General features: G+C 45.5%; 1 protein-coding gene across 3 annotated transcripts in view; it reads right to left on the reverse strand.

Moving 5' to 3' along the window:
* Positions 1–10,141: 10,141 nt before the first annotated feature.
* PNPLA7 (patatin like phospholipase domain containing 7) overlaps positions 10,142–17,164 on the reverse strand; it is a 97,062-nt gene continuing 90,039 nt past the window's right edge. For 2 of the 3 annotated variants that reach the window (XM_060270401.1, XM_060270399.1), the window contains 3 exons: positions 13,032–13,116; positions 12,408–12,511; positions 10,142–11,130 (listed from right to left, as the gene is read on the reverse strand). In XM_060270401.1, coding sequence (XP_060126384.1) covers positions 11,047–11,130; positions 12,408–12,511; positions 13,032–13,116 — 273 coding nt within the window. In that variant the 3' untranslated portion in view covers positions 10,142–11,046. The remainder of the gene's footprint in view (positions 11,131–12,407; positions 12,512–13,031; positions 13,117–17,164) is intronic. The other variant, XM_060270400.1, reaches the window with a different exon arrangement.

Raw genomic sequence — 17,164 nt, forward strand, 5'->3', positions numbered from 1 at the left:
CACTCCTTCCCCAAACTTGCAACTAGATAAGCTGGAACATGTGCAGAGGAGAGCAGCCAAGATTCCCAAGGGTATGGAAACCACGCCTTAAGAAGAGAGATTGAGGGAGTTCAGTATGTTTAGCCTGGAAAAGAGATGTGATAGCCATCTTCGACTATATCTGAAGGGCTGTCCCATGGAAGATGGAGCAAGCTTGTTATCTCCTGCTTGGGACAGTAGGACTCAAACCAATGGCTTTAAGTTACAACAAATTAGATTATGACTAAACACCAGGAAGAACTTTCTGGCTGTAAGAGCTGTTTGGCAGTGGAATGGACCTTGGAGGTTTTTAATTAGAGATTGGATGGCCACCTGTCGTAGATGCTTTACTTGAGATCCCTGCATTGCAGGGGGTTGTACTAGAGCAGTGTTTCTCAACCTTTTTTGGGCCACGGCACACTTGTTCCATGAAAAAAATCATGAGGCACACCACCATTAAAAAAGTTTAAAAAATTAACTCTGTGCCGCCCTATATTGACTATATAATTATGACTAAAACCACCCTCCAGTCGTTTGCACTGAGCTTTGGGAAAGAGGAGGAGAAATATTGCTTTCCGGCGGGTCGGTGCTGGATATTGGCGGCTGCCAGGCACGTGACAATGCAATTCGCCCTTCTCGTCGCCGCACGTCGCGGCACACCAGCCAGCGTCTCGCGGCACACTAGTGTGCCGCGGAACAGTGGTTGAGAAACGTTGTACTAGAGAACCCTTGATATCCCTTCCAACTCTACAATTCTATGATCCCTGTCATAAATAGAAATCAACATATCTCTAAGCAGGCCAATAAACTGATGAATCAAGGGAGCAGCAGCACGTCACGCAGTCAATTGTGTGCAGCACACACAGTTGTCCCTTTTGCATGCCACATTTTCACAGTCTTCACATTTTCCCAGCTAAAACATCTTGGGTGCACATCAGAGCTAAAGAAAAAATCCCATGGGAAGTGTCCAAGACAGTCAGAGGAGATATGATTTGGAGCCTCCCCTTTGTGCAAAGAGGGTGAGCCCCAAATAAAACCAAACAGTGAAATAAGGAATACAAGGTGAAATTAAAAAAAAAAGTTTGGAAATCTTGAGACGTGGTTGATGGAAGTCCAAAAATATTGTTTAAGAAATGAATGTTAAATGATTTATGGAATATATATATATATATATATGTAAAAAATTAATAAAGAATATTATAAAAAAAGAAAACCAAACACACCTACCTTTACTTTCATACAGAATGACCAGTGCAGGATATTTTAGTTTCCCAACAAACAAACACAGAACAATTGGTTTCTGAGTTCTTGCACTTCCATTAATGGCTCCAAAAATTATTTTTATTTTTAGGTTCTAACAGGAAGGGTACTTGCTAATATATAGATAGATGCAAAAATAGATAAAATATTTTTAAAGTTAATTTTATCATACATGTTATTTACTAATCATATTATTTATTTATTTCATACTGCTTGTCTGTAAATAACAAACAAACCCTTAAAGCAGTTTATGAAAAGAGAGACCACCTGTAAAAAAACCCATTTTTTAAAAAGCAGTTTATAACAGTCAAATAATAATTAGAATCAGTGATAAGCTAAACAAAAATTAAAGCATTCTACATATCTGGGTAGCTTCGTCTAAACAAAAATGTTTTATGCAGGCTCCAAAACGAGTAACAGTGAGGCACCTGCCTGATTGCCAATAGGTGCTGCCACCTATCGATTTCTTACAAATGTGGAACAGGTATTATGTGGTGGCACCTGTATATAGGGCCAATTCTACAGGGCAAAGCAGTTGAGTGGGCACATGTGGGGAAAGGCAATCTCTCTGGTTAACTGGTCCCAAGCTGTTCTAACAGTATTCTAACAGTAACACCTTGAACTTGGCCCAGTAGCAAATCAGCAATCAGTGCAGGCCTCTGAGCTGAGGTGTTGCATCCCCGATAACAGCATTGTCCTCATATTACAATTTATATCTGGTTCAGCAATTGCACATTAAATGGAAAAAAGAAGATCTTTCTATACAAATTTCCCAGTCTGATACCACATTTATAATTAATCTTTTGACATACATTCAGACCCTAAATATAGATATAGGGTCTGAACGTAAGTCAAATAAATTATTGTTTAAACATGGTGAACCCATAGCTTTTTTTTGGGGGGGGGGAAACAATCCCAAATTGTTTTTAGGGGGGATCTAACCCCAAGCTGGCTTTTTAAAAAGTAATAATAATAATAATTTTTATTAAGTTTTACATTTTGAATTCAACACATTAATCATTATCACAGAAAAAAACAAAACATATGCAAGTCCCAATCTCCGCCCCCCCCCACTCCTCCCTTGACTTCCCTCAACTTCCTCTTCTGGTTCTTTAAATATCAGTTTCTCCTGCTTGTTTTGTCCTACCTTAATTTTGTATTCTTTTATCTAAATGTTATTGCATTATCATTTTTATTCCATATTTTCCAAAATTACATCTTACGTTTTATTATTTTCCCAGTTATTGCCTCTTAGTTTTTATGCTTGTTTTCTCTTAATTGTAAGCACTGACCAGTTCAGGGGACCTTAAATAAAGGGGGAGGTGAGATGAGGTAATTTGAACGGCAATGCTTATCAACTTTGGGGAGTCCCAGCGAGGTCCCTTCGGCCGCTAGGAGTTGGTTCCTATGGACCAGATTCGGCCCACTTAAAATTCAGCAAAGTGGATGCAAGGGGGGGGGGGTTGTTTCTTTGAACCGTTTATCCGGGACGACGACAACCGCCAGGGCTCCCGCATTGCTACCTGCCAGTGACAGTCACAGCCGAAGTTTTCAGACAAATAGATTCCCGCCCGCTGATCAGGCTTCACGCCCCCTGAGCAGATGTTTCCCCAAGACGACCCCCCTCCCCCCGTTCCCAGCGAGGCGGCACGATCGATCAATCAGGGGCTGAGACGCGGCTGTGCTCCAAAACCCACTCATTAGCAAACACCCAAATAGCATAATTGGGAGGGAATTATGCCAATCAGGGAAATGTGCGTCTGTTTACTCTGCATGTTGTGATTTTCTGGGTTGTTTCGGCGTTGGGGGAAGAGAACAGCGATGATACAGGGAGATGGGCCAAGGGGAGCGAGTGGACTCACAAGGTCTGGTTGCTGGTTTCAAAAACCGGGGGGTGGGATCAGAGGGCGGGGCCAAGGCAGAACAGGTTCAATGTGACACAGCCTCGTGGACAGAACCTCGTGGATTCTGCCACCTGGACATCCCGCTCTCCACTCAAAGCCATTTGGATCTTCTATGCTAGGATAATGAAAGGTAGGCTCCAATTACTGCCACCGTTTTCACAAAAAGCCCCCGTGCCTTTAACCTTACCATGGCATGATCTGCAGAAATTCAAAGGGCAAAGGCTTCTACCTGCAAAAGCTTCCCCTAATGAATTTCTGCCCCTTGCACAAGCTTTGATTTCTTTGTTTTTAAAAGCCAAAGGAACCTTGCTCACCCAATTTATCGCGCGCGGGAGTCTCTGTTCTCAGCCCACACAAAACAGGACTCCATTATATACCCATTTTGCAGATTGGGGAGCAAGGTCTGGCAGACAGTGATGTGCCCACACAAGTCCTACGTGATAGAGCTTGAACCTTAAACCAGATGTTGGAGCTCCAGGCTCCAGGCACTGACTTTTTTGCCCATTGAGCTGGTGTCGAAGGCAAAGCACCTCGAGCCACATTGTTTTTCTGGCCAGTTGACAACCCTACTTCTTACCGAAGACAGGAGTGCCTGGCGTGCTCTGGTCCATGGGGTCACGAAGAGTCGGACACGACTAAACAACAACAACAGATGCTTACTCCTCTTCTGGACAAGAACGTAAACATCCATCTCTCGCCCTCTAAAATTGGCAGGATGGCCTGGGAGAGTACCAGCCCCTCCTCCTGTCTGACGTTCCTTATATTTCTTCTCACTTGCACTCTTTCACGGTTTCCAAGCTTCGCTTCTGCTCTCCAGGGGAGAACGGCCAACGGAGCAATTAACTTGATCTCATTCTTTCAGAGGATTAGAGGGAGGCGGGGCCGGGGAGGAGGAAGAGGAGGAGGGGGAGAGAAACCCCTTGCAAACGGGGGTCACAATAGAAAAGCAAAGTTATGTTTTCGTCAGAGTTGTCGCCATATTACAGTGGTTATAAGCCTTGCCATGCACTCTCTCTGAGTGGTTTCGCATACCTGGAATGTGTCCCTGAGCTCTGATAAGAACGCTTCTCGCTTGCCTGGATAGAGGACAGAGATATGTGCGTCGTGTCTGTAGAAACTATCCTACTGTACAAAAGGGAAACTTCGCATTCTTTGTTCCACCAGCTTCACGGTGTGGATTTGCCAAGCGTGCCTTCCTCTTAGCACGTTTCTCCCTTGCGTCCTGAGATCGAGTGTCTTCAAAGCCCATGACATCTTTGGTAAAGGCTGTTCTCCAACTGGAGCGCTCGCAGGCCTGTGTTTCCCAGTTGTCAGTGTTTATACTACTTTTTTTTAGATTTGCCTTGATGAGACAGTCTTTAAACCTTTTTTGTTGACCACTAGCATTACGCTTTCCATTTTTAAGTTCGGAATAGAGTAGTTGCTTTGGAAGACAATCATCAGGCATCCACACAACATGACCTGTCCAACGAAGTTTATGTTGAAGAATAATTGCTTCAACACTGGTGATCTTTGCTTCTTCCAGTACGCTGATATTAGTTTGCCTGTCTTCCCAAGTGCTGTGTAAAAATTTTCGGAGACACCGTTGGTGGAATCTTTCAAGGAGTTGGAGATGGCGTTTACGTTTCACAAGCATATAGAAAGGTTGGGCAGTACAATAGCTTTGTAAACAAGCATTTTGGTTTCCCTGCGAATGTGCTGGTCCTCACTCTTCACTTCAATTGGGAGAAAGCTGCACTCACAGAGCTCAGGTGATGCTGGATTTCGGCATCAATGTTGGCCCTTGTGGAAAGATAACTGCCTAGGTAGGAGAAGCGATCAACATTTTCCAACAGTTACACCATTGAGTTGGATTTGTGGCGCTGCAGATGGGTTATTTTGTACTTGGTCTAGCACAGGGATGGGTAACACCTCAGGCCTGGAGGCCAAATGTAGCCCTTCGGGTCTCTCTGTCTGGTTCTCAGGCCCCTCCCCAGACCACACATCTCACCAGTCTTGCTTTGCACTTTCCTTTAGTGTTTCGGGCCTGGCTGGGACTTGTCCTTCACTTGCCACACACTTTTTGTGTGTGCGTGTTTTTTCTTAAAGCAGCCTATCGAAAAAAGGTAAAATCTGCATTTGTTGCTCTGTCCACTTTTGCTTCTAGTCCCACCCACCCTTGGCATGTGGCCCCCAGAAGGGAACGTGGCCGCTCGGGATGGATAAGGTTCCCCACCCCTGCTTTGGCTGCTCATATTGGGTTCAATCAGCTTGAAAGACAAGGAAAGAGGAGGTCACTGAGCCCTGACATAAGCTGGCTTTTTTATTGCCAGCAACATTAATAAACCTTCCAATGAAATTAAAAGGATAATGGGCACTGGATGCCAGCATTGTTTTGATGGATCTCCTCGAGGATATATTAAGACAAGAGGACGTGGGAATCATTTTAAAATGTAATGACTGCAGCAAAATTATTAACTGCATAGTGTTGGGAGGCAGCAAAAAGATACCAGCAAACCTGAATTTTTTTTTATTTAGAAAAATAAATAACATTTTTTTAAATAAATAAAAATTTATTTAAATAAATAAAAAATAAAAATTTATTTAAATAAATAAAAAATAAAAATTTATTTAAATAAATAAAAAATAAAAATTTATTTAAATAAATAAAAAAATAAAAAATTATTTAAATAAAAAATTTATTTAAATAAATAAAATAAATAAAAATTTATTTAAATAAATAAAATAAACAAAAATTTATTTAAATAAATAAAATAAACAAAAATTTATTTAAATAAATAAAAAATAAATAACAATTTTTAAATAAATAAATAACAACATCCTCCAGGAATCTCTCACGTTGACATCTTTGATTATTAGAAATGGTAGAAGAGGAAAGCCAAATAAGTTAAAATGAAGAGGTGCCTCCAGATGTTGTTGAACCACAACTCCCATCAGCCCTAGCAAGCATGGCCAATGGCCGATGGGCGTTGAAGTTTAGCAACATCTGGAAGGCCACAAGCTCATCACACCTGCAGTGAATTTATTAGTTTAGGGGAGGGGTGCCCCCCAGGTGTTGCTGGACTACAGATCTCAACAGCCCCAGCTGGCATGAGGGATGATGAGAACTACAGTCCAGCAACATATAGAGGACACCCCCTTGGTCTACCCCTGCTTTAGACTATATAAGGCAATGGTGGATGGAGGAAGAGATCAGTTTTCTGAACTGTGTTTATGTTCATGTGTATTTAGATTTAAACAGGTTTCTGGTCCTCATGAAGATATGCTTACAGGTGCATGATGTTACACGCTCATAGGCAGCATAGCAAGGTTGTGTGGTGTCTTGCGTGGGATGAAACGCTTCTATGGTGCAGCTTGACGAAACCGGAAGTCTTCAAATGCTGAACAGCAGGGGAACATTGTGTATGTGAGTATGTGCGTGTTTTCACAAGGAATATGGTACTTCAGAGATTATCAGTGTGTAGGCAATGGGGAGATGGAATTCAAATGTGACATTTATTCCCACCCTAAAGAAACAGATGGATGAGTTGGGACACTGGCACAGTCTCTGAATATGGATAGATTTCGCTCACGTCCCGATTAAATGCATCAGAGGGCAGAACAGAGCCTTCCCGTAAGTCATGTTGGCTGGTGCCACATAGGGACAGCTGCAGTGGTGGCCGGTGCCCCTTGAGTCTGGTAGCACGGAAGGCAGGGAGCCAAAGCCAATGACAAGAACATAAGAAGAGCTCTGCTGGATCAGGCCATCTAGTGCAGCATCCTGTTCTCACAGGGACCAGCCAGATGCAACAATGGGAAGCCCACAATGGACATGGGCAGAAGAGCAACTCTCTCCTCCTGTGGCTTCCAGCAACTGATCTTCCAAAGTATTACTGCTTCCAAAGAGTCAGAGCATAACCATTATGGCTAGTAGCAACTGATAATCTTATTACGCTCCATGGAGGTGTTCCCATTTGTTTTAAAGCCCTCCAGGTTGGTGGGCATCACAGCCTCCTGCTGGAAGAAGTTCCATAGTTTTAACTATACGTTGCATGAAGAAGTAGGTGCTTTCTTTTATCTATTCTGAATCTTCTAACATCCAGCTTCACTGGGTGCCCACAAGTTCCAGTGTTATGGGAGAGGAACAAAAACTTTTCTCTCTCCACTCTTTCTACACCACACATCATTTTTTAAAGTTTTATCATGTTGCCTCAAAACACTGCAACATTTTCTCATGGGGGGCAGGGAGTTGCTCCATAGCCTTGATCATTTCACTCGCCCTTTTCTGTGTTGAGGGCAGGGTGTTGCAGTCTTGAAAAGGTGACAGACAGGTGACTTTGCAGCCTGACACAGCTTCTCATGCTGAAGGCCCCCCAACAAAGCAGTGTATAGAAATAGCATTTTACTAATGTGTTGAGATCAGCGCACCTAAAGGTGGAGGCAGATTGTGCCATCCGTGTAGCAAACTGGAGAGGGGAAAAGAAAAGATAGGTGGAAGCTGGGATACTATTTCCACCACTGCATAATTTGGTTCTCTCCCCGCCCTCCCCGCTTCTGTTTGAGGTGAGGCAGGTTGTCAGCTACAAAGAGAGAGCACCCTTTCTCATTGGGCAGCATGGCAACTGCATGCTTTGGGAAAAGAGGAATTTTTATAATCCAGGGTTAATTTGCCTTTAGTTGCTTTTGAAGTTCCACTTTATATGCCATGGGCGTAGCCAGGATATAATTGGGGGGGGGGCAGGCTTTATGTTGGGGGAGGGCGAAACTGAGTTTTCTACGATGCAATTGGTCAGTTAAGTATTTTTATTTACCTGATATAGGTGGGGGCAACTGCACCCCCCTGGCTACGCCCATGTTACATGCTTCTATTTGTATCATTACCTTCCTGACTCTTATAACCAGCAGGTAGAGCAGCATTCAGTGTCTCTTGGAAGAGCAGGTGACCAGTTTCTCCCTGTGATGCTCCAGGAACTCCCCTCCCCCACCCCAGCTCCACAGTCTCCAAAAGCAATGAGGGCCAGTGCAATGTGGAAGCATGAATGCAGGAATTAAACTGAGGAAATGAGAGTTCAAATTTCTGCTTAGCTACAATGCTTCCTGTTTAAGTTTGGGGCTGGTCGCCCTTGCTCAGAACTGGCCGACCTCACAGAATAGTGATAGGGATGCAGAGGGAACCGGGGCGGGGGGGGGGGGGGAGAGTGAATAAATGAGGCAAGCTCTATCTAGCCATAAAGGGTCTGGCTCAGAGTATGTTGGTGCCTGAGGCAAGAGGGAAGAAGTCCTTCCCCTCTTCATTTCCTTTAAGATGGGACACAGCCCTTTGGGAAATTCTCCTGCGGAAGCCCAATGAACAGGAGCTGTGCAAGTGCCCTGTGGCTGAGAAGACTGCAACTCAGTAGCTCTAGGTTCAACCCCCCCCCCAAATTTCCAGGAAGGGCTGAGAAAGACCCCCTGGCCAAAATCCAAGAGAGCCAACCACCGCCAGTCAGTAGACAGTACTGGCCTAGATGGACCAAAAGGTGTAAGACTTGGTATAAAGCAGCTTCCTAATTTCTAAAGCAGCTCTTAAACCTTTCAATGAAGTTTACCCTAGAGCACGGGTGTCAAACACAAGGCCCGGGGGCCAAATCCGGCCCGCCAGACCTCGTCATGTGGCCCGCCGAGCGCCCCAGCCAGCGGCACACAGCAGCGGCTCAGCCTCACGAACGTGCAACTCTGAGGCTTTACGCACTTCTCCTAAAACGGACACCCACTGCCTCACGCTGCACGGGAAATGCTTTTTGCCCCTGGGTCCCTTCACGCTCTTTTCTGGCGCTGAATCAAGGCGGCGACCCCCCCCTTCCCTTTCTTTCTTTCCCTCTCCTTCCTTCCTTCTTTATCTCTGTCTTCTCTCCCTCTTTCTTTTTCTTTCCTTCTTTATTCCTTCTTTCCTACTCTTCTTTCTCTCACCTCTTTCCTTCCTCTCTCCCTCCTGCTCCCTCTTTTCTTTCTTTCTTTCTTTCTTTCTTTCTTTCTTTCTTTCTTTCTTTCTTTCTTCCTTCCTTCCTTCCTTCCTTTCTTCCTTCCGTCCTTCCCATCTTTCTTCCTCTCCCTCATTCTTATTCTTTCTTTCCCTCTACTTCCTTCCTTCTTTCTCCCTTTCCGTCTTCTCTCCCTCTTTCTTTTTCTTTCCTTCTTTAGTCCCTTCCTTATTTCCTACTCTTCTTTCTCTCCCCTCTTTCCTTCCTTCCTTCCTTCCTTCCTTCCTTCCTTCCTTCCTTCCTTCCTTCCTTCCTTCCTCCCTCCCTCCCTCCCTCCCTCCCTCTCTCCCCTCCCCTCCCCTCCCTCTCCCTCTCCTCAGAAACATAGGATGCTGCTTTATACTTCTGGCCCTTAAACCCTGGAACCAGGAGAGCAGCTCCAGTGAGTCAACCTCAGCCAGTCCCTTTGGTGAAGGGTGGTGGCTCACTGTCAGAACATCTGTCCTGCATGCAGAAGGACCCCAGCATCTCCAGGTACTAGTAGCTCTGCAAAGGTCCTGCATGAAACCCTAGCGAGCCTCCACCACCCAGTGCAGTTACCAAAAATCATTTTTCAATAAATTGTACAATAATTGTACATTTGAATATCTACTTGCCATTATTCTATGTTTCTGCTTTCAGAGCTAGTTATTACTTACATTATTACAAAAAACAGTAATAATTGAATGCAGTGACAATAATTTATGATAATAAAGAGTGGACACATAGTCCTACAGATACAACCGGCCCTTTGAGGGTGACCAAACTGCTGATGCGGCCCCCGATGAATTTGAGTTTGACACCCCTGCCCTAGAGAATGCCCCTGTGGGTCTGATAAATCCCTGAAGCTGCTACCCTTAACAGCAACCCCCACAATATCACCTTAACCCACAGAGACACGCCCCCTTTCACCAACATGCTTTGCCACCCGAAGCTCAGGGCAGAGAGTGAATTTGGTCAACAGCACAAAAGAGGTTCAAGTTGTTTGATTTTTATTTTATTTTTTTCAAAAAAAATCTGAACACACAGAGCGACAAGACAACCCAACATTGCTGAGATGGAACAAGGTTGTCTGGATGGCCAGAGGCAGGAGTGCCCTCTGTGTGGAAATGCCACAAGTGTCAGGTGAGCCAAGGACTCCCAGATGGAGCTTCAGAGAAAGGCAGAAGGGAAAGAAAAGTCCTTCCCCCTGATCTGCTGTGGAGAGCAGGACCAGCTAAGGCATCTCAATCAGTGCTGTCTTCTTAGTGAGATTGCTTGCCACCACCACTGCTGGGCAACACAGCTCCCAACAGATGGTTTCGTTTTCACACCGTGTCAGAGTAGAGCAAGGAACATCCAGACTCATTCTGCATGCTCACATTTAGGCTTCTTACTAATTGCTGGCAGAACCTTTCACACATGCCCCCCCTCCCATTGCAGATGCTGGTTCAAGAACTAAATAAGGGGGGGGGGGGTGGAACAGTAATTTAAGAGTACTGAAACCCACTTCTCCACCCACCCTTTAAAAATACAGACATGCACACTCGCTTTCTCTCTGCTGTCGCCATCTTGTTCATAGGACAAACAGGCATACAAAATGCACCGTTCACTCCACAAACCCAGCCTGCAGGAATTCAATGCTGCCCTGGGATCTGTTTGGGCCAAGCTGCTGGTGAAAGGTTTCTGCAGAGCTGCATTTGAGAAATGGTGGAAGGGGAGAGTTTAGCCATGGTCAGGAGCCCTTTCACTCTTGCTACCCATGCTGGGTTTAGGCAAGAAAGAAAGGGGGGTAAAGGCACTACTTTCATCTCAGAACAAGGAAGCTTTGTAATGGCAAAGAGAGGAGGTTTTGTAGTGAATGGGAAAGGATTTCCTGAGCCACTTGGGAGCCCCCCCAAAGCAGCTCAGCTCAGCTCCGTACTGCTGCTTCCTTGGCTGTCCTGGCTGATGATGCTGATACGCTTTCTGCGCCGGACTTCTTGGTCCTGCTGGGAGCAAGAAAAGAAGACAAAAGGTTTTCATTCGGACTGTCAGGCCCCAGAGGTCACTGACAAAGGGCTCCCCTCTGGGCTCTGCTGTCCAGGGCCAAAAGTTCACATGCAAGGGGGAGGAGCAAGCATGAGCTGTATGCCTCTTGAGCTTCCTGGGAGTGTGCTGTGTGCAATTTGGCATTGTTAAGACTCTAAAAAGCAGGACCCTGCTGGATCACATCCCCCCCACCAAGAGCAAGGAGCTGCTGAACCTGACTCATTTGACATTCTCACCTGGGAAGTGGTCTCCCTGCCAAAGCCCTATTGCTTGGTCTTACCCTGCCAGAGCCAAGCAACTTGCCAGAGGAGGAGAAGGGGCAGAGTTTCTTTGCTGAGTGGGGAGGAAGAGAAGCCTATTTCTCCTAGCACAGCAGAGGGGAGCGGGGCACGGGGGGGGGGGGAGAGCACACAGGGTGGTGGTACGAAGGTGGCCTACTTTTGCCTCTGCCCATGAGCATCCCAGGTATGTTTCCCCTGACAGAATAAATTTCTCAACATAAGGCAGCTCCCTGTCCCCAATCTAGGTCAGCATCCTGATTTTTCTAGCTGTTACGGTATATCAACCTGTGTTCAGTGGGTGATGCAGGGATAATTTGGAGAGAGGGAGAAGGGGGGAAACTTCTGTCTCTCTCCACTTACTACACATAAGACCTACCATCTCTATCATGTTTCCCTGTCAGATATCTTTTACCAAGTTCAAAAAACTTGTTTTAGCCTCTAGTCACTGGGAACGTACTTCAACCAACCCACAAATGCAGATTTCATTTTTGTAAAAAAAGAACATCTCTCATAGGTACACATGAGTTTCTAGTCCTCATAATTGCAAAGGTAAATGCAACCACATCTGAGCTACCCTACCGTTGCCTCTACTTATAGGTTTAGAGTGGTGTGTGTGTGTGCAGTTTTTCACTAGATATAGCTCACACAGTAGCAAGTGTGTCTTCACAGCTCTAAGGGTCATAAAGCAGCATAAGAGGAACAGAATTCTACCCTTTCCATCTCTGAATCCCACTCCTGGAACATGTTATAAGATGCAAGATATAAAATAAAGATTACCCCTGAATGTTTACAGAGTACTTTTTCCTTGCAACTGAGGAGCCAGTGGATGCCTTCTAGTCACGTAATGATGTCTAAGACCCCTTTTGGCAAGATAACCTCCACCTCCCTCTTGCATTGGCTCCACTGCATAATGGGAAGACAGTGGCCAAACCAGTAGGGCCCAGGGGAGCTCTTACGGAGTCGGAGTCGTCTTCAGTGTGGTTGCTCAGGAAATTGACATAGTCGTCCTTGTGGCTGCCAAGAACTTCCTCCTCATACTCCGTCTGATAGTCGGACTCATCTGAACAGAAGGCAGGTAAGGGGGAGAGACTCATTCAGCCCAAAGGTGGGGGAAGGCGCAGCTGGTTTCCCCATGATGTGGGGTGAAGCACCTGCCTCAGGTGATGGAAGTGCAAGAGGCATCCCTCAGCCTGCCCAACTGCTTCCACTGCCACCAAGTGTGTTCCAGTGTGTGGCACTGCCACTTGTCTTCCCTGCCAAATGAGTGGCAACACTTTGAGGAGCACCCGGGCTCCCACTGAGCTTGGAAAGTGCTGGTGGCAGAAGTGGGGTGCACTTTAGTGGGCTGGGAGGTGGCAATTCCTGTTTCATCTCAGGCGGCAAGATGGGTGGGTCACCTCTGGGGGAGGGGACAGCGGGAAAAGCAGGAACCCAAGGGCTACGTGGAAGGGCATCGCCCACCTGCTGCAAAAAAAACCCCAAACCTGAACAGATTTCCTGGGGATCCTTGAACAACAAAAACAACAAACAAAGGAATTGGAGTTTTGGTTTTTGGTGAAGCCAGCCCACCCCCAACTCACCATCCACTATGACAGCCTTGACTGGCTCAATTCGGGAGACAATTTCTGCCAGGTCTGTGAAAGAAGTTGTGGGACACGTCACCACCTGGAAGAGAAGAGATGGATGTCTAAGAAGAGCCTGGCTTCTGGGTCAGGCCAGTGGCCTGTCTCATCAAGCATCCTGTTCTCATAGAGGCCAACCGGATGCCCCAAAGAGGAAGCTCCTAAGGGGCACCTGAGTGCAGCAGCCTTCTTCCCGCTGACACTTGTTCATGCCGCCACCACCAAGGGTGTCTTCATCCATTATAAAAAAAATCCTTCAGTAGCACCTTAAAGACCAACTAAGTTTTTATTTTGGTATGAGCTTTCGTGTGCCAAAATAAAAACTTTTATTTCGTGTGCCAAAATAAAAACTTAGTTGGTCTTTAAAGTGCTACTGAAGGAATTTTTTTATTTTCCTTCGACTCAGACCAACATGGCTACCTACCTGTAACTTCATCCATTATGTTCTTTATTGTTATTAATTCAATTCATTAGTTGCTTGACACACATGAAGAGCCTCCAAGTGGCTTTCAGAATTTTAAAAGCAGAAAGCATGACATAAGATTGCAAGGAAAGAGTACTGCATTACAATAAAATGACAAAAAAATAACCCAAAGAAAGTCTGAAGCTGATAAAGCAGCAGCAAAAACAACAGCATCAACAGGCAGCAAAATATTATGATGTGTCAAGTGCTTGTGAGACAAGAAGTTTCACCTGGAGCCAAAAAGGTGTTTGTGATAGTGCCACACCGACCTCCCTGGGGAGAGAGTTCTACAGGCACGGGAGCCACAACTGAAAAGGCCCTTCCCCTTGTTGCAACCCAGTGTGATGATGCAGCTGGACTAGGACTTGGGAGACCAGGGTTCCCACTCTGTCATGAAGCTCACCGAGTATGACCTTGAGGCAGTCACCGCCTCTCAGCTGCACCCACCTCACAGGGTTGTTGTGGGGATTAAATGAGGAGAGCAGAGAATGCTGGATGACACCTTGAGCGCCTTGGAGAAAAAGGTTTGATATAAAGGCAATAAATGAAAATAAAATGATAAACCCTCCGAACCTCCCTCAGAGGAGGCACCTGGGGGAGGGCCTCATATGAATATAGGCCCCCTGCAATTATAATAGCATGCTCAACCTCATGCTGGAAAATGAAGCTTAACAGGGAGGGCTGGGGCAGTGCAGGGGCTAAGAGACTGAAAGTGATACATGAATAATATAATCTGCTATGATCTCACTAGGATGCTTCGGGTGCAAGGCACAAGGGATAGGAATTGCAAGCTGAAACATCTGAAGGGCACCAGGTTGGGTGAAGGCTGTACTCCTGACCAAGCTGCTCCTCTCTGCCCCTATCTAGGAGACTGGAAGAGGAAGTGCTTGAGCCAAGCCACACAGAGCTATGGCAATGCCAGAGGGCCAGGATCAGATGCCCTGCAGCAGAGGAAGGGAACATCTGGTTGGAGGAGCATTAATTAAAGGCTGCCAGCCCAAGAGTCACTAAATCTTAAAAATAGTTACAGAGGCCACTCCGCTGGCTGGCTAAGAGCTATTGAACTGAGCCACAAGGCAGTAAGATCAATCCCCTGCTACAAAGGGCAGGTCCTTTAATGAGATATGTTATCTCCGTATTGCAGCGGATGTCCAAAATGTGGTGACTCAACGTTCCAATCCAGGGCACATTGTTCACTGTCAAGAACTCAGAGGGATGTCGGAGAATGCTGACAGTCACCGGCATTTGCTTGCACATATAAAAAAATGGAAAACAAGCATGAAGGGTGTGGGAGAAGGAGGATATATTTTACATATCTAGGTTTGAGTTGTCATTAAATTTATTTCGGATTGTCAACATTCATGCACTGCATCCAGGGCTGTGTTATTCAGCAATTCTGAAGAAGTCACGACATTTTTACTTCTTTGATGTAGAAGAAGGCATGGGAGATTGAAAGCAGATTCTCATCTTCCTGAGAACCCAACTCAGCAGCTTCTAACATCTCCTTTTTTTAAAAAAAGGGGCAACTTTCTAGATCTCATGGCTGTGAAGATAAGCTGGGAAACACGTGAGGCATTTCAAAAGCCAAAGGGTATCTCAAAGAGATTCCTAGTGACTAGGTAGGGCTCCAGAGGCCTGCCTTGCCCCTCCCTCCATCAACTATTCAGGATAAATTATGCAAGGTAAGATAAATTTTACAAAGTTGCTCAATTTGCATAATATGTTATAAAATTAAGCATTTCTTGGGGTAAAAATCTGATTGGGCATGGAACTTATTTTTTAAAATTATTTTTAACATTAATTGTGCCATGCCCTACAACACACAGCAAATGGAACCAGCTGCCACTGGATCAGCTCTGGTGCAAGGCAGCCTCCATTTCCCAGCTGTGTGTGTAGCTAGTTGTATATTGGATGACTTTCCAGGTCTCCATTTCGTTTCCATAGCACTCTGTCTGGGGCCTGCCCTTCAGAGTCAAAGGGGTGGCAGGAGGCTGAGCCTGCAGGAGACCCCTGGCAACTGGATGAGTCACAACCGGCAGAGAGGGAAGCACACAGGAGATGCTGCAATCACTTAAATAATTACAGTCATACCTCGGTTTAAGTACGCTTTGGTTTGAGTACTTTCAGTTTAAGTACTCCGCAGACCCATCTGGAACGGATTAATCCACTTTCAATTACTTTCGATGGGAAAGTTCGCTTCAGGTTAAGTATGCTCCAGGTTAAGTACGGACTTCCAGAACCAATTACACTCATACTTCGGGTTAAGTACGCTTCAGGTTGAGTACTCCGTGGACCCGTCTGGAACGGATTAATCCACTTTCCATTACTTTCAATGGGAAAGTTCGCTTCAGGTTAAGTATGCTCCAGGTTAAGTACGGACTTCCAGAACCAATTACACTCATACTTTGGGTTAAGTACGCTTCAGGTTGAGCACTCCGCAGACCCGTCTGGAACGGATTAATCCACTTTCCATTACTTTCAATGGGAAAGTTCGCTTCAGGTTAATACGCTTCAGGTTAAGTACTCCACGGACCGTCTGGAACGGATTAATCCACTTTCCATTACTTTCAATGGGAAAGTTTGCTCCAGGTTAAGTATGCTTCAGGTTAAGTACAGACTTCCGCAACCAATTGTGTACTTAAACCGAGGTACCACTGTATGTTCCCAAAACCCAGAAGCAGCTATGGAGAGACGGGGTGGAAGAGTGGGGAATCCACAAGACATTCAAGCCTCACTGAGATATGCACCATACATTTAAAACACATTGCTTTCCCCAAAGAATCCTGCAAACCGTAGCTTAAGGGTGTTGGGAACTGTAGTTCTGTGGGGAGTAAACTACAGCTCATGATTCTTCGGGGGGGGGGGGAAGCCATGTGTTTTCAATGTTACCCTAGGCTATTCTAACCCACAGAGAAAATAGATCACTTGGGGCATCAGCCTCTTTCCGTGTCCACTTTATCCTACCATGACTGAAAGAGATCGAATGAAAGCTCTCTCTTCACAGCACCTCCTGTGCACCATGTTCAATTAATGGAGGTGCGTAAAGCCAGATGCTCTCAACAGCAGCCTCTCAAGCGTGCAGCTCCCTATGGAGATTCAGAGCCCTGAGTTCTGCAGGGAAGACCTGCAGCTAAATCAAGAGAAGGGTGAGGTGTTTATCTTTTGTATTTTAAAAACTCAGTTTTAAAATGAGATCTCCACCCCACTCATCATTCTAAACACAATCTATTGCTACTTGCTGTAAGCCTCTGGAGATAGTGCAGGAATACACAAAGAAGAATTTATTTGTTTGTTTACTCTGAATCTCTGCCTGCTTTTCAAAACAAGACCATGTCAGAAGGTAGCTTGCAATTAGATGACTGTGGTAACATTTACTTACTTACTTACTTACTTACTTACTTACTTACTTACTCCTTTTATGTCCCACCTTTTTTCCTCCAAGAAGTTCTCCCCTTCCTCATTTAATTCCCACAACAACCCTGGGAGGTGGCTTAGGCTGGGATGCAATGACAGTCCCAAGGTCAAACAGTGACCTTTATGGACAAGTGGGGATTTGAACCCGGGTCTCCCAGGTCCTAGCCTCACACTCTAACACCACTGCATCACACTGGCTCTGTAAGTCAGGGAT

Source organism: Zootoca vivipara, chromosome Z (genome assembly GCF_963506605.1).
Source record: "Zootoca vivipara chromosome Z, rZooViv1.1, whole genome shotgun sequence".
In the NCBI taxonomy this organism is placed as follows: Eukaryota; Metazoa; Chordata; class Lepidosauria; order Squamata; family Lacertidae; genus Zootoca; species Zootoca vivipara.